Source organism: Poecilia latipinna, unplaced genomic scaffold (assembly GCF_001443285.1).
Source record: "Poecilia latipinna isolate Pla-1442-1.1 unplaced genomic scaffold, P_latipinna-1.0 Scaffold473, whole genome shotgun sequence".
Lineage (NCBI taxonomy): Eukaryota > Metazoa > Chordata > Actinopteri > Cyprinodontiformes > Poeciliidae > Poecilia > Poecilia latipinna.
In genome coordinates, this window is record NW_015113089.1 from 306042 (window position 1) to 331316 (window position 25275).

The 25275-nt window shown below is 43.1% G+C and overlaps 2 protein-coding genes across 3 annotated transcripts; one reads left to right on the forward strand and one right to left on the reverse strand.

Moving 5' to 3' along the window:
* Nucleotides 1-351: 351 nt before the first annotated feature.
* On the reverse strand, nt 352-8042 carry mex3a (mex-3 RNA binding family member A). Its single transcript, XM_015039481.1, has 2 exons — nt 6815-8042; nt 352-4241 (listed from the first exon to the last, which is right to left on the reverse strand). Exons 1-2 carry the CDS (start codon nt 7242-7244, stop codon nt 3091-3093), a joined length of 1581 nt encoding a protein of 526 aa, XP_014894967.1. The 5' UTR covers nt 7245-8042; the 3' UTR covers nt 352-3090.
* Nucleotides 8043-18481: 10439 nt separating this feature from the next.
* Nucleotides 18482-24755, forward strand: LOC106951784 (lamin-A). 2 transcript variants are annotated; one of them, XM_015039484.1, is made up of 2 exons: nt 18482-18676; nt 24353-24755. In XM_015039484.1, the coding sequence occupies exon 2, from the start codon at nt 24391-24393 to the stop codon at nt 24721-24723; it is 333 nt and encodes a 110-aa protein (XP_014894970.1). In that variant the 5' UTR covers nt 18482-18676; nt 24353-24390; the 3' UTR covers nt 24724-24755. The 2 variants fall into 2 exon arrangements, with proteins under 2 accessions (XP_014894970.1, XP_014894969.1); XM_015039483.1 differs by lacking the exon at nt 18482-18676 and adding an exon at nt 22099-22522.
* Nucleotides 24756-25275: the final 520 nt, after the last annotated feature.

A 25275-nucleotide genomic window follows, 5' to 3' on the forward strand; every position in this document is an offset into this window, starting at 1 on the left:
AAAAACTCACTTTAGGCGGGCCTGCGTCTGGCTCTTCCTAGCTGATACACACACCATATTTACAACACGGTGCCTTCACACGAAGAACACTCCTTAACTTACAGCGTCTAAACCGGGAGAACCTCCAATAAGACATCTTTGTTAAACCAGTGCAAAACTGAAAAGAGGGGAAAAATGATGACATCTCCCAAATTGTCACTACTGAGCACAAGAATCACCAAACCACACAAGAAAAAAAAATGATAGGGAATCCTTATGTGCGTGTCTTTTGGATTGTGAGATAGATTTCACCATCAGCGGTCGGTTTGGTATTAATCAGATGCGCGTGTTTTATAATAAGGTGCTTTGTTCTTTTTTTTTTTTCTTTAAGTCATGTGTTTTTAAAGAGCCTAATGTCCAGAATCCCCCCTAATCCCCACCCGAGCAGTTTGATTCACATTCTTCTTTTCCAAAAATAACTTCTTTACAAAGTTGGTTATTGGGGAGTGGTACTGTATCAAAAGGCCAAAGTTGCTACCTTGTCAGCCAAAGCAATGGCAATATTCCATAAAAAACATTAAGGCAGAAATAAAACAAACAAAAAAATACTAAGTTCAAAGAGCGGGGGTCGTCCCCGCCTCGTTGTGACGCTGAAAGCTTCGGCCAGACCTCTGTGCAATTTCTCCTTCCCTAAAACTCAGTCCTCCTCACAGATTTCTGGGAACTTTCGATGCCAGTCCGGTGCTCTCGCTGGAATCATGCCAGCGGTCACTTCTCCTTCTTCATTTTGTTTCTCTTTTAGAGAAGGGGGCTTTCTGGCCCTGAAGACTGGATTTGTTTTGTTAAAACGAGACCCCCAAATTATTCAGGCCTGCTGGGTCGCCGGTGCCGGCCCACATGTGACAGCAGCTCAACACTCGCTCAAAGACCTGGTGATCAATAGAGCTGCTCGGTCTGCAGGGTTTTTTTTCCTCCTTTTTTTTCTTTTTTTTTTTTTTTGTCTTGAAGTATGCTCCTCCTTCACTCCCTCCCATCATTCAACAGCTTTAATCCCCCAACCCCCCGATCCATTGCTCTAGCCCTCTGAAATCCCCAGGCTGGGGCTAAGGCAGACGCAGCGGGTGTGTAATTTGATTCAGCATGAGTGCTGGTTAAATGGGGCGTTTCCTCTGCCTTCCTGTCAATTACAATAGTCTGATTTCATTGTGAAAGTAACGCGAGTTGGGGGCCGGGGCCGTTCGAGGCGAAGGGCCAGTCGTGGGATGCCCCTTACAGTAGAAACTGTCCCACAGATGGCACCCAAAGAGGGAGATTAACACGGGCCCTCTGTGATATGATCACTAAACGGTTTGCTTTTCATCAACTGGAATAAATACTCCAGGTAACTGGATTATGAATGTCTCTCCTAAACCTCCATTTTATTTCACGGCTGCCAAATGCGGCTAGTGTCTTTCTGTGTCCGTGTGTGTTTTGGGACAAAAGAGTGCACCCCCTCTCCTTGTCCCCGTTTGGGTAAGAAAAGGAGCAGGGGGAAAAAGGAGGGGTTTCCTATTCGCCTAGCTCCCTTCAGTGGTTCGGGGGTCCAGAGTCCCCACACGGTCCGCACCTGGACCAACCCATTTGCCTAATTGTCAATGAGCGAATCCAGGCCGTGTCCGAGCGCTCCGTGGCCCACGCCGGCCGCCACCGAAGGCGCAGACAATACGGCTCAAAAGCAAACGGTCCAACTGTAAGCCCAGCAGCTCCGGTGGAGGGGAGGCATGAAAGCCACTCCCAAAGAAAAGAGAGAAAGAAAGGGGCTAGGCGAGACCTCCAAACTCAGGGTCAGAGCCGCAGCGCGCCGCGAAACACCTGCTCCTGTACAGCTCTGCTAATTACAGGGGGGGACGGAAGGCCCCTCGCAGGAGAAAGGATTAGCAGCCCTGGACTCTGTGTTTTACAGTATCTGCTCCTTTAATCTGCTGCTGCTGATTCAGGAGACGATTCATTCAGCTTCCGTCCAATCCTAAGGTTCTCCGAGGACACGAGAGGGGGGCTCCCGCCTCGTCCTCCATTGTTAGCCGGACGCGGCCAAACGACCGCACGACACAATAAAAGCGTGGTTAAGGTGGCTTTGAGACAAGTCCTTGGGGAATATCAAAAAGGGGCCAACTGGATGGATTCCAAGGCTTTTTGGCCTCGCAAATTAAATCAGCGCTTTAAGCCAACCGAGGAGCCACATGCTTTTCAAGAGCCACGAGCAGCAAAGCATTACCGAGTCTTTTCAACAAACTGCAGTGACCAAAGCGTCACCAACGGCTACCGGACGGAGAATCCCCACCTTTACAGCAGCCCTCATCCTCTCTCTGAATAATATCCATAAAATTCAAGCAGTTTCTATAAATAATTAAAATCCTATCCCTTTTAAATCTGTTTTCTAATGAAATAAAGATTTGCTTCATCTCTTTCTGTATAGATCCCGACTGGAACGAACCCATACACGTTTATCCTTTAGCCAAAATGCTTTGGACCAATTATCCAAACCCACAATCACAGTTTAACTGAAAATGTTTAAGTTCACATCTGCTGCTTTTGAATTTCTCATGGTACGATTTTAACAATCCTGTTTTAGACCAAGATGATTGTAAGGTGCAATAAGTTATTTTTTTATTCCTTCTAGTAACATTGACTTTGTAGGTCAGTCAAGTGCAGATTGGGTTCCTCAACAATCATCTGTTTCCTTCAATAAAACCCACTTTAAGGTAAAAAACAAAAAAATAATCGAAGAATAAAATGTTCACATTACTGTCTACCTCTGCCTACACTGTGATTCATGAATGAAACACAGCAGCAGTCAAAAAACTGAAAATGCAAGGTACTATACTTCTCTTATAAACAAAACTTTTATAAAATATATATGCATATATATATAAAAAGAAAAACTTAAAAATATTTCTTATACTTTTTAGTAAAGCAAGCAGGCCTTCTAAAATATCTGCTTGATTGTTTTTAAATTTTCTGAAAAACAAAAATGTATATAATAATAATGATAATAATAATAGTAATCATAAGAACAGTAAATAATTATTGAAGAAACACTGAGGAAACTAAGGATAAAACGGACGTGGTTCTTTAGGAGAATATCCGGATGGCCTGAGTGACCTGGGTGTGGCACACCGGGCACTCCGGGTGGTTCAGCTCACAGATTCGGATGGCACACTCCATGCAGAACAGGTTGTGGCCACAGGGCACCAAGGCAGCCGTCACTTTGCTCTCAAAGCAGGTCATGCAGTCCCGCACGGTGGCCGGCGGAGAGTCCGGCACCGGCAGGCGGCCCGGGAAGCCGTCCCCGGCCGAGGCAGGCTCGCTGTGGGCGCGGCGAGCCTGGGCGTGAGGCGAGCCGGATACGATGCTGGTGACTGAGTTGTTGGGGGTCCCGCCGCCGCAGGGCTCCGGTAACCCAGGAGAGAGTCTGGTCAGGGGCAGCGGGAGGCCGCCGAAGCTTTTGGAGCGCTGCTGGGTGTAAAAAGACACCTGTTTGGGGTAGTCGGGGTCCCCCCAGCCCTGGGTGCCCTCCGATCCAAAATACGAGCAGGGTTTCTCTCCGGAGCTGGAGAAGTTGCTCTTGTTGTAGATCCCCCCTCCCTCTCCTCCTCCTCCTCCTCCGCTCCCGCCTCCAACCATGGCATCTGAGAAGTTCTGGCGGTAGCTGCTGGTGAGAGGCTTGCGCTGGCCCCCCTGCAGCCCCCACACCTGCTGTAGCCGGCTCTCCAGACCGCCGGTGCTGCCCGCCGGGCTACTTCCACCATTCGGCCCCAGACAGTCGTTCTCGTTGTTGTGGTCATGCAGGCCTCCTGTTCGGAAGGCGATGTGCGCCTCGATCTCCTCGCGGGCGCGCTCAGCATTGCTCGGGGAACCCGTGATCTCGAAGACGGGGTCGCGGTCTCGGCTGGGGGTCACGATGTACGTGCAGGTTTGCTGCTGGATGCGCTTAATGGTGGAGCCCTTAGGCCCCACTACCAGCCCCACGACGCGGTATGGCACTCTCACCTGAATGGTGGTCTGACCCGGCAGAGGCGTGGGCGGGGAGCCGCTGAAGGACACCCCCAGCTTGTTGCGGGAGGCGCGTAGCATGGAGAAGTGCTCTGCAGCAGAGATGATTTCACGACGGGCCAGTGCAACATCTTCCTTCCGGCCAGTGATTAAAAACACAGGCTCCTCTCCTCGAACGGGGGTCTTGATGTAGGTGTTGGTCTTGGCTCGCAGAGCTTTTATCTTACAACCTGAAAAGACACATTTCAGACATTTTTAAGCAAGTCAACAAGACTTTCCTGATAATTACGTAAAAGGATAACTGGTGGAAATCCATCTAATTTAGTTGCGTTGCTCCTGTTGACTGCTTCCACTTATTAATGTTTCACCAGCAAATGATATTCAGACTAATTAGCATGATTTATGAGGTCTCCCACTCCACAGTATTGTTGCTCTGAATCACGGCTCACCAAGGAGAACATGGAGAAGTGTCGATCTGCACAAACGTGGCAGATTTGGTGAACTTTACACTTGCTGCGTTGCTGACCTCTCCTTGAACCTGCGACGCTGTCAACCCAGAGCCACATCGTTTTCGGGCCATTTATATCTCCACATCTGCCTGTTTTTGATCACTGTTTATGAGTTTACCCTATTAAAGTGCTTTTAAGACAGCATCCTGATCTGAGTGAGCGCAGGGTAATGTTCTTTCATTAGATTGCCTGATCTTGTAGTAGGACACAGCAGGATATGCATTGTTTCTGGACGGACTGCCAGGTACATGCGAGGTCAAGAAATGACAGCAGTCCTGCGTATGTCGGCTCCTCATTATGGTGGGCTCCCATGTTTACTGTAACATGCTGCAAGGAGGCCGGTCCAACTCACTGGCTAACCCGGGAAAATCATCGCTAACCGGCGAAACGTCTACTTTCTAACGCCGCCACACAGACCCACTTTGCTCAGGAACACTCACTTCCCGGGAAGTGACTGTACGGAGCGAGGGATGGTGGTGATACTCAGAGGGGTTAGAGCAGCTCGTGCCCCAATTCTGAAAATGCCCTCTAAGGCCACAGCACGGCATTAGGCTAATAAACCCGCTCATGACACAGGGGCTTAAGAAACTATTCAATTCCTTTTCCCAAACTACATCCTAAATTTTAACAAGTACACATTAGTCTCTTAATTAAAGGATTATCAATAAATAAAATAGGCAAGGATGAATTAATCAAGAGCAGAATTAAGGTCACAGGAGACAGATTCACGCTCATGCTGCTAAACTGTAGTGAACGAGGTGATTCAAAACAAAGCCACGCTTCATCAGAGGAGAGGGGCTGCAAGAGCATCGGCTGACAGGAGAGAAAAAATAATCATCCCTTCATGACAGGAAGCTCCAGCTTTACCCAGACACAGTAGGGGGGTGTGACCAAAGAGCCAACCAAAGCAGGCTCACCTCAGTTCCCCCCAAATCAGACAAAAAAAAAAAACACCCCAATCGCTGGTCCTCTCTGTCCGTTAACAGTTATCCCATTAAAATCCAAAACTAACTCTTCAGAGTGAAGAGTGGGAGTTGCAGAGGGAAACAAGGGGCACTCAGCAGCACCGAATCCACAGAATATAATGCAGCGGGGGTTGGGCAGTCTGCAAAAGCAGCTCCTCTGGAACCCTGACGGTGTTACGGACGTCTGGTTCGAGGTAAAGCTGGATTTCAGCGATGGAACCTCACCCACCCTGCAGTCTTTGTGCCTGCTCAGAGCCCAGCCCCCTTCTGGCTCCCCAGCCTGACAGACAGCCATGTGGCTTGGAGGGTGTGCACCGAAATGGGGCTCCACTGCACCGCCAGACCATTCAGCTTCCACTTCCTCAGCCCATCATGGCAGCACCCCCACCAATCAATTCAGAAAACACTCCCCTGCCCCTTCTTCAGGCTTGTCTGCAGAAACTTCTGCAAAAATACTGCTGCAACTTCTGGCTGGGTTCCCCAAATCAATGCCCCCCCTCCTCCTGTTAGATCACACCCCACCCCAGTCACACACCTTTGTTTGACAGCTGTTGTCACTCATCTTCCACTCTTTGTTCAGCAGCAAAAGGAAAACAGGAAAATTAGAATCCCAATCTGCTTTGCTTTGGGATCTAAACTTTCCAACTGCCTGATCTGAAGAGCAAAGAAACAACAACAAGGTGACCACGCTTTCTTTGTCCAATTGTGTCACTGGGCCAGTGCGCAACGTAAACAACAAGCTGGATAATAAAAAAGAGGGGGTTGAAACATCCAGCACTTTTTAAGGCCAGATGACTAATATTTGGTGATGTTGTTGGGTTGAGACGAAAAGACGCCCCCCTCGTCGCCAGCTGCATGTTTTTTTTTGTTTTCTTTGAACAGTCTGGCGCGTCTCAGACGACAAAGGAAGCAGCGCTCTCCTGCTCCACAGCGCGTGTCTGCGCGCTGACATTGATGGCGTGGATGTGGAATCATTCGCCCAGGAGGGAAGGGAGCTTTCTCCCAGTATTTCCCACCCTCTCCACCCCCCTTCCCTCTGCGCAAATACGCTCAAAAAGAGCGAGAAATGAGCGCAAAACAGGCGAGCGGATGGTTTTTGTGGAAAGATGAGAACTTGAAACATTTGAAGCGGAAAAAGAAAAAGTGGGAGGCTGATGCCTCTGAGGAGTAGCTATAAAAAAGGAGCCCACACCACTCCCTTTTCTTTGTCAAATAACACCAGGTAACAGTTGGAGAACAACAAGCGAGCGGCTCAGGGAGGCATGCAGCCTGTTTGAGGGGAAGAAAAGCAGGAAGTTTGTAGGAAATAACGAGCGGGCTGCGGTTTACCTTGCCTCCCCACTATCTCGGCCACATGTTCGGAGCTGGGCACCGGGACGCATTCTGTTATGTTGCAGCCTCGTCCTTTAGTCTCTGCTGAGGAGCTGTCGTACAGGGCGCACAACTTGCTCTTCCCCTGCAGGATGGCCGCGTCCCCGCCGCCCCCGACGCTGTTGGCGTGGTTGTGGTGGTGGTTGTTGTTGTTATTGTTGCTCCGGTCCTGCACTCCTGTTGTCGGGGCTCCGCCGCCGCCGTCCTCGCCTTCCCCGAGCCCCAGCAGCGACAACTGGCCGAGCGCGACCCTGAGGGCACGGGAGTCGTCCTCCTCCTCGTCGGGCGCCACGAGGAGACCTTCGCCGCCGAAGCCGGAGCCGGCCAGATCCCCGCCGTAGCCCCCATTTTTCTCCATGATCCCTGCTAGAACCAGCAGGCTAGGCATGGCTAACAAAAGAGTGTGTGAGACAAAGACAGGGGAAAGAGACTGGAGAAACAGCACCCGTGCCGCCTCCTCCTCCTCCTCACCCCTCCTCCTTCCCTCTTTGCGCTAGACCCTCCCACAGACCGCCCCCCATCTCTTTCCATCCGCCAGACTCGGTACAGTACCGAGCTCCGGCCGTCTGCTCGGTGGATGGGGCCGGGCCGATGCGTTGCTCCACCCAGTCTGGTTTTACACCGACCCCCCCTCCTCCTCTCCTCTCCTCCCTCCGTCCTCAGTGAGACAAAAAACGAGCCTCCCTCCCTCCCTCCGTACCATTCCGTCTCAGGTTCGCTAGCATGTGGCGGCCCACATCCAGCCCTTCTCCTGTGCAGGAAGGAGGAAGCGTTCAGCTCGCCTCCTGCGCCGCATGCAGGCGCAGAAACGCAGCCGCGCTGCGGAGCTGCGGCAGCGCAGCGAGCTGCATATTTATATTTTTGGTGACTTATGTAAGAAGAAGAAGCCATCCAGGATGTAAACAGTCACTTAAACGTTGCAAGGGCAAGCGCGCACATGGTCATCTGCTGGAGAAAAAGATGATGTCAACTCCACGATGATGATGAAGATGTTGATGGTGGTGGGGTGGAAATCAGCAGCAGCTTCCGCGCACACAGAGGGGAGAGTGGGGATTTTAGGAGTGGAGGAGTTAGTGGCGTTTTTATAGAGAAAGAAAAAGCAGAATGAGGTTGGAGGGATGGGATGAGGGGGGTCCGCCCACCTCTGTGTGCTTTGCGGCAGGTCACCGCGCTGTCTCCGGCGCCGCTGCGCATCAGGATGTTATGTATAGGAGGCAGAGCGGGTGTCTGGGCCGGGGAGGAGGTGACGGGGGGGCTGTGCATGAAGAGAAAGGGAGTTGTCAGACAGGCGTTGCAGACCTTATGCGGTGGGGGGAGGGGGGGATGTGGACGTGGTGGGTGGAGTGGGGCATCAGTAAAAGCCCTCGCACATTTCCCGTTTGGGAAAAAAAAAAAGGTTTTGCAGCAGCTCCGCTGAACAAAGAGCCGCGCCGCGTGTTTTTTCCCTCCACAACATGTCCTCCTGAAGCCACCGACCGCATGCTTTAACTGCTCCCGCTAACTGCAGCCCCGCCAATTAAAGTCATCATTAATATAAGCGCATCGGAGCCCAGGACGGAGCCACTTGAACTTGTAATTAAACCCGTAAATCTGCGGCATTTTTTTTTCAATGTATCAAAAGTAAATTTATCAAAAAGAATAAAATCTCCGGGTCAGATTATTGAAGTTGTAAATTGCTGCCAGGCTTGATCATAAAAGCTTTGAGGAAATCACTATGCAGCGCTGAGCAACAACTGATGTCCGTCTTCAGCTTCCTGGGTGTCAGTCTAACTCCAGCCATCTGTCCAGCGTTGCATAAGTCTTTACCTGCAGAGCAAACTCCACCTTTTCTCCGAGGAAACTCTAAAGTTCGTAGCTTCACCTGGATTCAGAAACCGAAACCTCTGTGTGTGAGTGTTTCTACTCAGCCTGTCATTTTTAATACATTATAAGCTTTTTTATTATTATTCCCACAGACACAAAAACACAGTCTGATACGACAGCCGGAGCGCGGCTGCATGAATGTTTTAATATTTCCTTGTGAGGATGACTGTCTGCGTTGTGGTGCCCCGCAGAACGGAGCAGGAATATTATCACACGTTTCCAGTGCTGGAAGTAGAAGCAACGCTGCTGTTGTGATAAGATGGAGCCAGCGAAGGTGGAGCAGGTGTATTTACATGAGTAATCAAAGTCTAGACGCCGCTCACCGGGTGCCAATCAGGAAGAGGGGTTCGTTCCCGGAGGGGGTGCTGCAGATGAGGGCGCTCCGGGGGGATTCAAACCCAAATAATAAAATAACAGAATGAGAGGCTGCGTCCAGCGGGGCTCGCTTCCCCCACCCGGAGGTGAGGCCAGTGGAGTGGGGGGAGAACCTCTGAGGGGTGCGCGGTGTGTCCGAGAGGTCGTGTGGCTCCATTAAAGGGGTCCAGTGGGACTGCAAGGGGCCAGATCAATGGCGGCCATGGATCTGGGATCGTGTTTCCAGCGGGACCGCGGCCCCCTCAGTCGGCCTGGATGTGTGAGTGTTGTTGCACATCATCTTTATGAGCGGTTCTGAAAGGACCACAGCAGGTCTGGTTTCCATTCAGGCCCACTCCCCGTGGGCCTGCGTGTGTGTGTGTGTGTGTGTGTGTGTGTGTGTGTGTTAGCTACAGGATACTGCTGGTGAAACCCAGTCAGGTCATGTTACTTCCACGTTTTTTAAAAAAAAATGTCTGATCTCAACCATCTGCTCGTCGCTTGCTGCCCGTTACTGTTTCCTCTCCTCAAGCTGAACAGTTTCCATTACAAATGAGCGCAAATCTTTGTGCTAATTTAAAAAAAAATAAAAAAAAATTCAGAACTCCAGTATTTCCGTTAAAAGTAGATTAAAATTACCTTTCACCTAAAAAGACTTTAAAAATAATGGTGGTGATGAATGTAGACATTTATATTAGATTAAATTCATAATTCAGCCAATCAGAGGAGACGTCATCATCTTACTCAGCCAGTGGAGCCATAAGCCCCGCCTACTTGGGAGCTGCTACGTATGCGGCGTTTTGGAGAAACTGGAGTTGATTTCCTGAAGAGTTGTTGATTCAGCAACTTTTTATGAACCAGCTGCACATTGTCTGTAAGAAAGAGGAAAAAAACCCTCCTCATTATAATGCTTCCTGTCTTTTTCTTTGTCTTTTCCGCCAGTAGTAACATCCGGCTGATGATCATGTGACTTGTGTGACGTGTAAAACTGTTTCCATTGCAGTTTTGCTAAATACATCTGTTCCGATAAGGCTGGGAAACAAATAATCGGAGCACAGAAACCCATTGTTGTTTTTTTGTTTTTTTTAATTGGCATGTTTCCATTAAGCAAATTTATTTTCCTAATTACAATTTGTCAAATTTTATGGCTAATGGAAACAGTACAAAAGTTCTGCACACATTTGTACTGTGAACACAGATGGTACTGATAGAAACAACGTCTACTGAATTACACTCTGAATTAAATTCCCTAATTTAAATTTTTGTAATTCTATATGCTGCTAGAGAGAGAAATTGCTATTTCCATGCCCGTCTCTTTGTCGAGGAGCTTGTGTAAATATTGCTTTCACCTGTGGACAGTGTCTGGCTTTCAGGAGGACAGACGATACGCTGTAAATGTGTCTGAGAATCCCTGAAGGACGTCCTTTTGACTTCCTCGGCCAGATGTCCCTTTCAGGAGTTGTGGGTGCCCCGCCGTCGCTTGAATGAGGCCTGGCGAGCACAAAGGAAGTGTTGGCTGAGCACCACGTGCTGATGCCACGCTGAAACGGCTCTCTGCGATGATGTAAGTCCTCATGCAAATTGATACCACATCGTGTGCTCATAATCCGCAGAGAGCCTTGAAGTCAATCAGCTGAATAAGTGAGGCACCGGAGGAGGAGGCCGGCTCTTTGTGTGGTCTTTCCCTGATTAAACTCTGATTTGTTTGTGTTGTCATGTTTGGTTTTTTATTTCTTATTTCCAGAGGGAGCAACAGCGATCATAAAAAAAAGCTGCATTGAAGTAGAAGCAAAAGCAGAGAACCTGAACTGACTCAGTTCTGAGAAGTTTCCTGATATTCTGCTGTGATTATTGACCCACAAGCTGCAAAATCCTGGCGGATTAGAGAAGGTTCTGATTTAATATTCTAACAAATATCAGCTGCAGATCAATATTACGCGTTTTCTCCTTGAAAATCCACACTTTTCACTTGTGTTCATTAAATGCAGCAAAACTAAAAACTTGAATAAATGAGTCATTTAGCAGATTCTATTTATTTAAAAAGTCCCAGAATGGTTGGTCTGCTGTTGAACTGGAAGCTCTGACCTCAACCAAACCACCTGCAGAGCATTTTAAAGCTCAAACGAGGTGAGTCTGGATGTCTTACTGCCAGATCAGACCTAAAAGAAACAGGAGAAATCATTAAAATAAAATCACTTTATGCTCTAAGGTTGACGCTTTATTTTGGTCCATGTCCAGATCATCAATGTCCACAGAGGGCGGCTGTGGCAGACTGTGATGAAACGACTGATGAACTGTTCAAATTAGTGGTGGGACTCATTAAAATTGTTAATAGTGTTAATTTCAGGGTGTGTAATTAATCGTATTTTAATTAGAAACCATATATCGACAAAATAAGCAACATTTTCAATTGAAAACCAATTTTTGCTGCTAAATTATTACATAAATACACATATGAGCTCAACAACAAAGATATTTATTGTTTTTAATCTGTTATTTGGGTTATTCAACCACCATATTGGTGCAAAGTGCTTTTATGCTTTCCGGTGTTTCAGAAACACTTGATGATTCATGGATCTTATTTTTAATGCGGACTGTGGACGCTGACGCTAGCGATGCGACGTCGCTAACATCGCATCGCTAATGCGACATTAGCGACTACATGTTTAACATTGAGATGCTATTTTAGCTTTAATAGCTTTGCTGGACAGGCGAAGCACAACTTACACAGAATAATTATTTTCCCAGTGTCCCATCAGGTCGTTTTTAGAAGCGAAAACGAGCTTCGTCTTCCATCGCCGCCGTTGTTTATGGATATCGTTTGTGTGTCAGAAACACAATACAAAGGTTCCGGTTAAAATGGGAAAAAATGTTTCTTCATTCAATGTTTATTCTACATTAATACATTTTGGCACTATACAGATAAAAGTTGCTCTGATTAGATGTAAAACATTTATGAGAATTGGCCGATAAATAAAACTGGGCCGATATTAAAAACTCATGTTTATTTCCACCTGGTTGTCGTCTGATTCTGTGGTGGAGGTCGGTCTCTTTACCGTGATAGTGATGCAGGATTGTGGGTAATTTACCTGAAGCTGAGAAATCAGGTGTGCTTGAAATATAAATATAAGATATATAAATATTAGATATGAATGTCAGCCCAAATTTTCATAATGGTAAATTTCTTAAAATAATATTTAAGCACACAACTTCTACCCATGTATTTTCAGTTTAAGCATTAGTTTGAAATATAATAATAATAATAATAATAATAATAATAATAATAATAATAATAATAATAATACCACTTCAACTGTAATTTTGCATAAAATGCAGAAAAGAAACTGTAAAAAATATATATATCTCACCAGGTATTTTTGGTTTTGTTTCTAGTGTAAATATCTTTGTTCCCCTGAAATAAAACAAAACAAGCAACAACTCAGCAAAATGTAGGAGAGTTTTTTTCAGTTAGTTCTTTAGTTATTGGCAGATTATTTCATTTCTCATATTACAAGTGAGATAATCTGGCATTGGAACTAAAACTTTTTCTCCAGTTTTAAGGATTTATTGTCAGAAAACAAGACATATCTTCCTGAGAAGTTACTTGTAATTTAATACACTTGAAATAAGACAGATGTGCTAGAAACCAGACCAAAACTATTTGGTAAGACTTTATGTTTTTGCAGTGTAAAAGGAATAACTTTGAATTTAAAGACATATCCAAATGAATCTGAAATCTCATGATCCGCAGGTTGAAGACTCTGATGTAGAGTCAGAACATGTGAGAGATATTTATTATTTTTCTGACCAGGTGAGATATTTATGATCCTCCACCTGCTGCAGCCGATGACCAGGAAACGTCTAGCAGGATGTTGTGATCAGGAGAGCTGCTGTCATTTGGGAATATGAGTCAGGTGGGATGACTTCATGGCTTTTTACGGGTATTAGGTCATCTCTTCCCCTCACTTTCCCTGTTTCCACTCTCTCTCTCTCTGTCTCTCTCTTTCCCTCTCTCTCTCTCTTTCTCTCTCTCTCTCTCTCTCTGTCTCTCTTTCCCTCCCTCCCGTCTGCCATGTGTAATCACACTGATGCTGAACAGCTATCGTGACACGCCCAGTGATGATGAGTAAGGCTCACCTCACCGCTCGCTGCTTGAACGGGGGGATGATCTCACAGACTCCAACGATCTCGCTTTCCCTCCTAAAACTCAACCTGGAGCACCTGAGTAGCCACAGAAATGAAGCTTTTCTGTCTGTTTTTAATTCACAGTGAGATTATTCATATTTTATGAACAAGAATCTGTAAAAATAAAAAAAATCCCTCCCAGGAACGCTGGTGTCGTCCCGTCTCTTATCAAAGAAAATGTAACAATGTGACTTCACATCATCAGCTGGAATTACATCAGCTGTGAAAAAGCAAAAAGTACAGATTCTGTCTTTGATCAATTTAAGGTTTGGGTAATATGGAAGAAACATTAATACTTTCCAGACGTTTTCTCTCTATTTTCTGAAAAAAGATAAAGATCTGAATTTGTAGAAAATTGCTCAAACAAGCAGAAATCTCTTCACACTAATTACATAAAAAAGACAAATGTAATCTATGATGTCAGCTTCTGGCTCATCCAGCCTTGAGCTGAAGATTTTATCAATCAGCTTTTTGCTCTTTCAGCCTTTTACGAGCTTAAATATCATTCTTAAAAACTCACTTGTAACAAAAACTTGAAAAAAAACGAGGAAGAGAGAACATTTTTGCATATTCATATTCATATGTTTCTCAGTTTTCTCCATTAGAAAAGGCAAAACTTTAAAAAAAAATGATAAAAGTTTCAGCTGATCTGGATGTTTTTTAAGAACAATAAATGTCAGATGAAATATGTGATGTAGGTAAAAGAAATGACCAAATGCAACATATAACTCGGCCATTAAATTTATAAAAACCGTCTAGGAAAAAAAAACCATGTAAATTATTGTAATAAGTCAGAATCTGGAGAAGCTTGGATAAAAATGTAGAAAAACATTTTAGGTTATGAACATTATTGTTCTCATTCGGGTTTATATTTGAAAATAAACTCTATAAAAGCTTTTCTGATTTTTCCTGTTTGGGGTTTTAAAACCCAACCATTGTGTTAGAGAATAAATCACAATAAACCTGTCTACATTTATATTTGGGTTCATTTTGAAGTATATAAATGTCATAAATTATTCAGATTTTTGGACCAAATCTATTTACTTCATATCAGTGTTTTTATGATCATTTCAGGGCAGAAATCAGGGCTGATGACTCAAAATGCAGTTTAAAAATTACAATTTTATTTATTGTGGGAAGAAAATATCAACAGCCTGGAAAATTGTGGACGAGTGACGCCTCTGGCAGCAACAGCAGGAACTTTGACCCACTCTTTGTTTAATCAGAGTAAAGTCCAGACTTTGACTAGGTCACTCTAAAAATCTTGTGTTTTTGAGCCGTTCTCCTGGATTTACACACTGCTCTGTTGTTCTTATTGTTGGATCATGACCTCTGACCTCAGCTGAAGCAGTGAGGCCTACAAAGCTTTACATGTTATTTTTGAAAAAAAAAAAAAATCAAAACTGTGCTGTGGGACTGCTTTAGATCAGGGATGATGTGTGGAGACCCTTCCGCCTACTTCATCCTGTCAGATAAGTTCTGTCTTTTGGTATTTACTCAGAGTATGTTTCAGCTTAAAAGTGTGGAAATAAAACTATGAACAGTGGGAGTCTGTATGTTCACACACACGTTATAAGAAGATTAAATCTGGAAATTAGTTTTAAATTCAAACTAAATTCAGTTTAAACTGGAAGTTTGAGTCTAAAATGATATAAATATGAGAAAAAACTGAAAACATGAAGGAACTCTGTTAAATTTACATTTACTTTATAGTTTTCTATTTGGTTTGCTGTAAAACTTTCAGTAAGGGGTTAAACCAGTTTAGTTCATAAAAGTTTAGATAAAATCTTCAACATGTTGGACATGAAAACTTTGAACTGATTCTGACTGAACAAACATGTAAAGTTATTTAATTTTTTTGACATAAAAGTTGTTTTTGCCATGAAAAATATAAAATGTTGAAATCTGAAATAATGCCACTTAAAGTGACATGACTATAATTTTAAGAATCAGCCATTTAAGGTGGCAAATTTGAGTTAAATTAATTCAGTTTCCTGATAGTTTAATAATTATTAAATATGTTCAGGATAATAGTCACTGTGGACTGAAACCATGATTTTTATTTCCTTTCCACCGAGGTGAAGGAAGGCCGTCTTCCTGTTTGGTTTGGACCAGGAACTTTTAAAATGAGCCGGAAACATAATATCATTATTTTTTAAAGGCTTTCTGCAGCTTTATGATGGAGCCGTCTGGAGGAAGCAGGAAGAGCTCAGACTGTCTTGGATGCGGTTCAGATAAAATGATGCAAGACGCAGATCAACAGCGGGTTTCTTTTTTCCTCTCATGTAGATTACTTCAGTGATTAAATGTTTCCTCTGTCTGTGGCTGTTTCACTTTAAAAATTACAGATTTAATTCAGCACTTGGAAAATTTTGCCCTTTAAATATGCTGTGATTGTTGTCTGAAGCACAAGCTTATGCAATAGTTTGTTAGCAGCACAGACGCCAGGCTGCTCCCGTCCTGCAGGCAGACTTTGGGATCAGGGGATCCACTTGGCTTTCTGCTTTCCAGAGTGTGACCCACAGTCCTGCTGGATCATTCATGAACATTAGGAGCCTAAACAAACCATTTGCAGCTCCGCAGCATCAGTCATGTAAAATTCATGCTTGGCGGTTACATAATGATGAGCGCGTCCAGGAAGCCCGAGCGGCTTCACTCCGGTTCTGTTTTATTTGTGTTTGCTGTTTGTGTTTGGACTGAAGAATTAAACTGTCTGCGCTGCTCAACCGGACCATCTGTACCGCGCCGTAATGGCTCTCATGCTGCTTTTGTTGCCTTGAGGAATGGTGGCTGGATGGCTCAGTGGCTGCCGCTTTAATTAAATTATCAATTCATGTGAAACCCGGAGCAGGTCAGCGAATCAATCACTGCCAAAGTGGGGTTTGTGCAGCCAGAGTGGCCCCGTGGGCCCACCAGGGCGTCCTGAGTGAAAATGATGCTGCTGTTATTTATTCTCATTCAAACAAAGTTCAAACATGTTTGAATGCTTCACCATGGGGTGAAGCATGGTGGTGGCAGCATCAGGCTGTGTGGATTTGTTGAGCTGGAAATGGAAGCTGGACAAAGTCCAATGGACGCTACTCTTCCTTAGTTTGTTCATTTTCTTCCCTCTGGGGTTTGAATTCTTGTGTAATGGATTATAAAGTTGCTCTGGTTTCTTGTTGTGTTTTGAATTAGTCCTGTTTTTAGATTTAAGTATTTCTTATTTTTCCTGTAAAAATAAGAATATTTTTCCTAAATCTGAACCTGCAGCTCACATTTAGTTTGCAGACAGTTGTCTCTGTAACCTCCTGGTTTCACGTCTCCTTTCATAAGTGAGGCAGCAAATGATCCAAAGAGATATTTTGCTCTTGTTAAGGTTTTTCTTTTCGTTTACAGCGGCGCTGATTTCTCTGCCCAGCGGTCCAACAGATCATCACAGTCTCATCTTTTACTTCTGTTCTTTACTAAATGTTTATTTGTCCAAATCCATGAAGGTCTGAAAACATTTTAATGTTTGGGTCAGATGTTTTTATCCTCAGTCTTCCCGTCCCAGAGCTGATTCTGCAGGTTTGCAACATGGAACTGAGCACAACTTCAGATATTTTATTAAATATTTCAGTCTGGGCTTAGTTGCATCTATTCCCGGTGATGTTCTTAATAACATTAGCATACAATAATCTGAATTTACGCTTTATCTCTTAATATTTTCCTTCTGGAACTAGTCCAATTGTGTCCTGCCATTGTTGATGAAAAAAAGAAAAAAGTAGCAATTTTCACTAAAAAATATTTAAAATTTGCTGGAAAAAACCTCAGAAGTATTGAAAATAATTTCAAAAATTTTCTAGAAAAAACGCTAACATTTCTAAGTTTGTAAAGAAAAAATTAGCAAGAAAAAAAAAAGAACCTTTGAGATTAATCTAAAAATATTCCTAAAAAGAACATGGACATTTCAGAGTTTTAAAAGTTTAACATTTGCTAGAAAAATCTCTGAAATTTTGAGTTTAATTTTGGAAAATTTTAGAAAAAATGTGGAAACTTCTGGGCTCCAAAACTCGAAAAATGTTGAGTTTTCAAACTCAGAAAATGTCAAAAAGTTGAACATTTTCAACTTCTGGAACTCAAAAATGTCACATTTTTTTCTAGAGATTCTCTGAGATTAATTTTTCTTCTTTTTTGAGAAAATGTTCAATTTTTCAAATTCAGAAATTTCCAAGTTTCTTGGCAGAAATCAATTCATTTTTGTGTCTGTAATGTCTTTAATAAATCGTTGTATTTTCTTCTGAAAACGTCTATATTCGGTTCTCTCCACCTTCATGATTCGTTTCAAAGTTGTTCTTTGGACTTTGGCTGCTTTTCACTCATTTTCAGCTGTAAAAATTAACATTTCCTTGTTAATCCACTAAACTCTGAACCAGATTATTTCGACACATAGAGACTGAAGCTTAAGGGACAAACCTGTATCACATCTAACCTAATTAATTACATTTTCTTAATTTTTTTTCAATAAGTAAGTGAAAGTAAAAATTCTCTTTGAACTGATACTTTTTAGGTTTTATCAATGAGTTTCCATGTTGTCCCATGTTGAGTTAAGGAACAAACAGAAGAGATTGATGTGTTATTTTATCCTCGTTAAGGCTGACAACAAACTTAATGCTTTTAACCAGACTTTTTATTGCTTATAAATTATTTTAATAGCAATAAAACTGGCATTGGCTGACCCTCCAGAAGCTCTGTTTTTAATTTCTAGAGGGATGTTTACCTTTTTATACCTCTAAAAACTTCCAGGATGTTCCACTGGTCATGAGACAATGAGGAAAACCTCGGAGTAAAGGCATTTTCTAAAAGTGAAAGTGTTAAAAAAAAAGGACTAGATCTCCAATATCAGCTGAAAATCTGGCATATGATCAGTTTGAGGTGACACATTTCTCAGATTTGTTTGTGTTTCTGGGAGGTATCTGATAATTTTATAAGCTGTAAATATTTTTCAGGACTGAAACTCTAAATTTTATCAATTTTCTAATTTATTAAAATGTTATGCTCTGAAAATATATTTATTATAAATAAGACCTAAAAAAAATAACATTTTAAACTTGAATTTAGCGGAGTCCAAGTCAAAGAGGTTTAAAAGTTCTCAAATCAGACTCAAGTTGTTTAAATCTTATGATTTAATGCTGTGCTCTGCTAATGGCTGCCGCCAGAGGGCGCCCGCGGGTTTCAGTGTAATTAGCAGAGATTGGCAGCCCAATCAGCAGAGCTGATCTGCAGGTGGTGGCGGTCTGGACTCGGCTCGGTTCGGTTCGGCAGCTCTCAGTTAGGTTCAAAGACACCCTTCAGAGAAGAGATAAAGCGATGATTAAGCGGCTTGTCGACATTTTGAAAGGTCAGCGGAGATCGTGAACAGCAGAGGCGTTTTGGAAACAGCTGCAAAGATAGAAGGTAAGGCGAGATGCTCAACAACGCGCTGGTTTTCTCATGAAAGTTTCCCCCTTTGTTCCTCCCTGTGTTGATTTATTAAAGTGGGCAGACAGACAAGGAGTTGAATCAGTTCATGAACTTAGTGACCCATGCTGTGGAAAAGGGGGAAAAAAGTTTTTATGCAGAGTTTCAGCCGCTGGGTGGCGCTATGTTTGTTACTAAATTACTTCAGAGCAGCTAGAGTAGCAGCAGGGGGCGCCAGAGAGGCGCAAACTGGGAGGTTGAAGATGATTCATGAAGAAAGCAGCTTTGTTTGCAACACAGATTAAATTAAGTAGATTTTATTAAAACACAGTCAGTTAAGCAAAGTCTGTAAACCCTAAACAGTGAATATCTGGGTACATTAATGGTTTAATGATCAGTTTGAGTTTCTCTGGATGTTTGACCTCAGAGTGAGACATCAGCTTCCTTTCAGTTTCTGTGGATGTTGAGGCCTGGATTAAGAAAGTCTGGTGAAACTTTGGTCCTCAGGTGATTATTTTCAACATTTTGAATCAATTTAGTACTTTAAATGTTGGAATTGCCTCTTCTGCATTCCAGCAGGTTCTTCAGAGATCCGCTAGTGATCTATTTATTTGAATCAAGTTTGTTGAAGGGAAAAAGGCATAAAAAGGGAGATTAATCCCAGACATGTTTTAGAAAAAAAAAAAAACTTGGACATTTCTGAGCTTCAAAAGATTTTGATCTTGTTTGCATTTATTTCTGTTTATGTTGTAAATAAAAGTCCATACAGTAATCTGAATTGGCACTTAATTTCTTATTTTCCTTCTGGACTTTGTCCTTACCTATTGTATATGGAAATAAACTGATTTTTTTTTTAAATTAATCTCAGAAATTTTCTAGCAGAAAAAAAATGTTTCAAAAGTTGAAAATGTGCTACAAAAAATTCTGAAAAAATTTTATATAAAATTTCTAGAAAAAAAACCTTAAATTTCTCAGTTTCAAAAGTCAAGATCTTGCATTTTGAAACTCAGAAATAAAAAAAAAGTAGGAAATTCTTGAGATTACACTCAAAATTTTATTTTTTTATGGTGAAAATTTACTCCTTTTCCTTATCTACAATGCCATAATACTAATGCGAGGTGAAGATGATGATGATGATAAGGCATTTCTGTGCCTCTGGTTTGGTTATTACTGGGTTCTGACCCAAAGGCTGCTCGGTAAGCTCCACCTTCAGGAGGCGTTCGAAGGCTTATGGAAACCTGAAAAAGGGTCCAGTTATATTTTTACTGTTAATGGAAATGTTTTCTGAATTTTCCGTTAATTTTGCTGGTTCTGGTTAACTGTAATAACCTTGGTGATCAGATGTGTGCCGGGCTGAGAGTTTCCCCAGACGGAGACGATGAGGCACGCTGGAGGAAAAGTATATGGTTCCAGAAATCAGGCTGAATTCAAGGAGAAAAGGCTTCAGATGAGTCAGTGCATCTGAATGTGGGCAGTTTGTCACGAGAGTTTCCTCAGATTCCCACTGGAGAGCCGCTTCCTGTCGTCGGATCAGAGTCGATTCTGGCTGTTTGTTTGCATCTCTGACTCTATCAGCGATCTGAACCCCACCCTGCACGGTTTTATCATCATTTGCATTGGAAACTAAAGACACAAAGCAACATTTGTTTGATGTTGAGCCACTTTCTGGATTTCTGGATGACTAACATCCACGAGTGAAGAGCTGTGAAGGAGAAAAAGCAGCTGACTGGTCATAAATGTAGATTGTTTCTTGCGAACTGACTTGAGTTGTGAATATTTAACTTGTAATCTGAATGAATGCAGGCTGGGCCGGATTGAAAGAGGAACATTCGTTCGTTCTGCAGAGCTCGTTCCGCAGGTTTTAAACCGGATTGAAGTCGATCTGAACACGTTTTACTTTCCTTTCAAGGCTGAAATTCTTTTGCATCCCCTTTTACTTGGAAGAGAAGGAAGTCACTGAGAAACCCAACGGGTTTGTCTTTGGTTTCAGTTTTTCCTGCTTTCATTGTTTACCATGAAGAAAAGGTGGCAAACAGGAAGAGGATCCACAGCTAACATGGACGTCTAAGAGTCGGCTGGGTCGATTCTTTGGTTCAGAATAAGAACCACATCTCTGCTGTTGACCATTTGTTTTACTGTTCAGGACCAAAGTGAAGCAGTTGTTCATACAGTGATAATAAATCATGAAATCCTCCACTGTTTATTATTAAGGAACTTTTTAATGCGACTGGAACGAGTTCAGAAGAGGAATAGCAGGGGATCATTTCTAAAACTATAACACTAAGTAAACGCTAATATTAGGGACGCATCGATTTATCGGCACAGATTTTCTTCATTTAGGGAGAGATTATCGGTACTTAAATGTGAAGTTGATTTCATCTCTGTCTTAAAATCAGCTACTGTCCTCTTCTGCTCTGCAGTGGGAGGTTTGACTGTTGGCTTCGCCCACCAGGTCATGTCTGCATGTTTGCAGTTAATAGTTGCCCCACTGTTACAAACTCAGCGACTTTCTTGATATATTTAGCGACATTTCTGACTAAAGAAATTGGTATCGGCCAGAATCGGATTCGGCAGCTCAGACTTTTTAACGATCAGGGATCGATGTATCGCCATTTATTATCTTTAGAGCAAAAGGGGAACGATCTATCAACTCACAGCTTCAGTTATTACAGCTGGAAACGAGAAATCGGGATGAAATCTGTAGTGATGGACTCTGACCTGAACCTTCAGATCCAAATAAAGTCAGTTACAAAGTTGGCCTTCTATCACCTGTTGAGCATTTCCAGGATTAGATGACTAAAAAAACGAGATCTAGAGAAACTCATCCATGTTTATCTTTAGTCACTGATCCAGACTGCTGCTGCTGCTGGAATTCTGACTAAAACTGCCTGAATGTGCTGCACAAACAAACTTTAGAAGGTTTTGTTTGGTGAAAAATAAAGAAAAGATCTGAAGATTGGCAGATTTTTTTCTTAAGAAGCTCCTCTTGGCTGCCTGCCTGGTTTTCAGTGGAAGGTCTTGGTGTGGGCAGGAGGCAGCTCCTAACTGGGACGCGGCACTGGGCCGGGATACTCCCCATGCCCAAACAGAGCCGCCGTCTGGCCTCATTCGCACACTTTTCCATGGTGAGGAGGTAAATAACAACGGCTGTTTCTCTCTGCATCCCAACCTGATTGGACCTGTGACTCCATTAACTCCACCCCAGAGAAATAAATATAAGAGCGGGGTCAGTTTGTGTCAGATGTTTTAGACTTTCAGGGTGAATTATGGGATTTATTTAGCTGTTTTTAAGGATTATTTCCCTTCAGGTTTGGACTTTGGGTTATTTTCCTGCCAGATTTCAGCTCTGCCTGGTTGATTAGTTTTGTTTCAGAGAAGTTTCTCCTCCTAAAAAGCTGTTTTGTATTTTTTTTTCTTCAGCTGCAGGATTTTTCTGTTTTTTTTTTTTTTTTCCTGCGAGTTAAGGGATGTTTCTGCACATTTCCCTGTGCCTCCAGCTGCTCGGTTTCAGAGTCGCTGCGTTTTATTGACAGGCCGCTCAGTCCAGCCGCTGAGGTCAGCCTGATCGAAATGAGAAGGGAAGCGGTAGGAGGGAGCCGGAGCCGGATCCTGGCTCCTCCTCGCGGCCTCCCCTCCCCCGCCTCCTCTCCTGCTCCAGCAGTAGGTAGAGGCGCTGCGGCGCAGGCAGGCAGGCAGTTCAGGGCTTGAGCCAAAGGCGCACACAACACACCCACCAGAGCAGGACTTCAGCCGATCCTTCCCTCACCGCAGCAGAGCAACTTCCTCAAAGCCGTCCCGTTTTTCCCCTCCGCAGTCTGTAGGGAGGACTTTCTCACCGCCACGGTAAGATCCTCACGTGTTTCTGTGACTCGCTGTTCCGACGGGCTTCATTTGGACTCAGCTATTCCTGAAGCCTCGGATTGCGAGTTCGCTGCTGTGGGCGTGTTCGGGCTTTCCTCCCACATGGAGACTTTGTGACAGCGGCGCTGGGATGCATGGCGAAGTTTGGCGTTCCCGCCCACTCTCCTCTGGAGAATCAAACATTCACCAAATCTTTCCTTGTCCTCCACGATTATCGGTGGAGATAGCGGCGGATAAAAAACGCTTTATTACGGTTTATTGGCGGAGAGTCGGAGCCTCAAGGGTTTTACTTGTTTACTTTAATCTGTTTAACCTCGGGTACGATGGTGAACTAGGACCATTGTAGATGGAAAGAAAAATGAGTAGATTTATGCAAAAATTTTTTTGGGAAATTTCTGAGCTTGAAAAGTTGAAAATTTGCTAGAAAAAAAACTTTTGACTTTTGGAAACTCAAACTGGTTTTTTAAAATAGATTGATAAGTTTAAAAAAAAATCAAATGTTTTACTTTTCAAAATCAGAAACTTCCATTTTTTCTAAATAAATTGCAAATCATATGAACCTAATTGCAATTTTTGAGTGTTTTTTGGCATAAATCTTATTTCTTCTTCTGACTGAAGTGACACTGATAAGTTTTTGAATCTCTAACTCTGTTTAGACATTCAGAAACATGTTGAATCAGTTTCTCTTACTCGTTCTGAGTCCTGCTGCCCTTTTCTGGGCATCCTGCCGCTCTGTTTATCATATGACTCGGCGCTCAGATTGTTTTATATCTGGAGATGTTGCAAGTTTTGTGGAAAGAAAACGTTGGAGCAGAACGTTTTTTTTCTGGATCTCCGGAGAGGCGAAGCAATTAGGAGCTTTTTCTTTTTAATTCAAAAGTCTGGAAAGAAAAAGGAGGAGAGATGTTTTAATTTTGCGTTGCCTGTTTGTGTTTCACTGCAGAAACACAAAATCTGTGGGTTAGTTTTGTCTTATTTCATTTGTATTACTATATTTACACTAGAAATTACACTAAAATACTACACAGTTTCACCTTCATTTAATGTATTAGTTTATTTGATAAGAACAATGCATACAAACAGAAATGAGCATCTAACTGATGTTTATCTACAGTTAATCACTTCTGCAGTCCCTGGTTAAACATTTCTATATAATTTATATAAATTTCCTCAAATATCCAGTTGACATACTAAATATCTCTCGTCTTTGGTAACGAACCATTTCTTCCAGTTAGCAGCAGTAAAATAAAATGCAGCTAAAAGGCACAACATTATTAATAAACGGTTAAAAAATATATACAAAACATGGCAAAATGTTTGTGATTAAATGAGTCCAAAATGTGTGTTAAAATATATCTTAATGTAAATGCAGAACTGATTCTACAGTTACAGAAAGTAACTGAAAAAGGGGGCGGAGCTGATGGTTGCTATGGTAACCACTAACCATCAACAGCAGCGCTTGATACACCAGTAAAGGTCTGGAGAAACAACTTTTTGATTAAACAAAATAAATTCAGAGTAAATGAAGAGATTTTGACAAACTTCACATCTATAATGAAGTTAAAATAAAACCTTGTTTCATAAGAATTCAAACCGAACCGGAGTTCACTTCAGCCAGACCCAGACCGAGGTTGGTAGGTGGACCAGATCTCATCAGGATGTGATTGACGCCAAACAAACCGGACTTTCCAGACAAAAGGATTAAACGGAGCTGGTGTGAACTCACTATTGGACAATCCAGTTCTGACAATCCTCTGGTGGATAACTGTTTAACTGGTTACCTCACATTAACTCGCCTCTCCTTCCCTACAGCCAGCCCCCCACATCTGCACCTCTGACCATCACTCGCCATGGAAACCCCGAGCCAGAAACGCCGCAGCACCGTCTCCCCGGCCCGCATCACCCGGCTGCAGGAGAAGGAGGAGCTGTGCAACCTCAACGACCGGCTGGCCGTCTACATCGACAAGGTGCGCTCCCTGGAGTCTGAGAACGCCTCGCTGCGGCTGCGCATCTCCGAGTCGGAGTCGGAGGTCACACGCGACCTGTCCGGCATCAAGACGGCGTACGAGACGGAGCTGGCCGACGCCCGCAAAACGCTGGACATTGTGGCCAAGGAGCGGGCGCGGCTGCAGCTGGAGCTGGGCAAGATCCGGGAGGAGCACAAGGAGCTGAAAGCCAGGTAGGAGCGGTGGGTTCCAGACATCAACCAATTAATCAGTTGATCACATGATTAATCAAACTGAGAGCAATGATTTCCATCTGCATGCTTGTTTTTGATGATGCTGCCCTTTAATGTTATCAAAAAGCTGCCATTTAAAACAAAAAAAAACATTTGACACACAGAACAAAGCGGTTTGATAAAAAAATTTATTTTGCATTAGTGCTTACTGGCAATTATTGTCTGTTTTCTGTCCATTTGCAGGGTAATTTTGTTTACAGACTTCATGATCTGTTTATTTGTTTATATAGTTTTTATATTTATAATGTCTTCCAGTTCCAATATCAGATGTTCTTGGGAAATTAAATTTATTCTTCAGAAGATGCATTATTATTCCATTATTATATTAATTGCAAAATGCAATGACAGCATTATCGTTTATCACAATAATTTCAGTGACGGTTTATCATCCAGTAAAATGTGTTGTGACAAGCCCAGCAGGTTCCCAGTCCGACACCAGTCACTGATTATGTAACTCCAGATTGAGTTTAACTGACTGTAACGAAGCGGTTCTGCG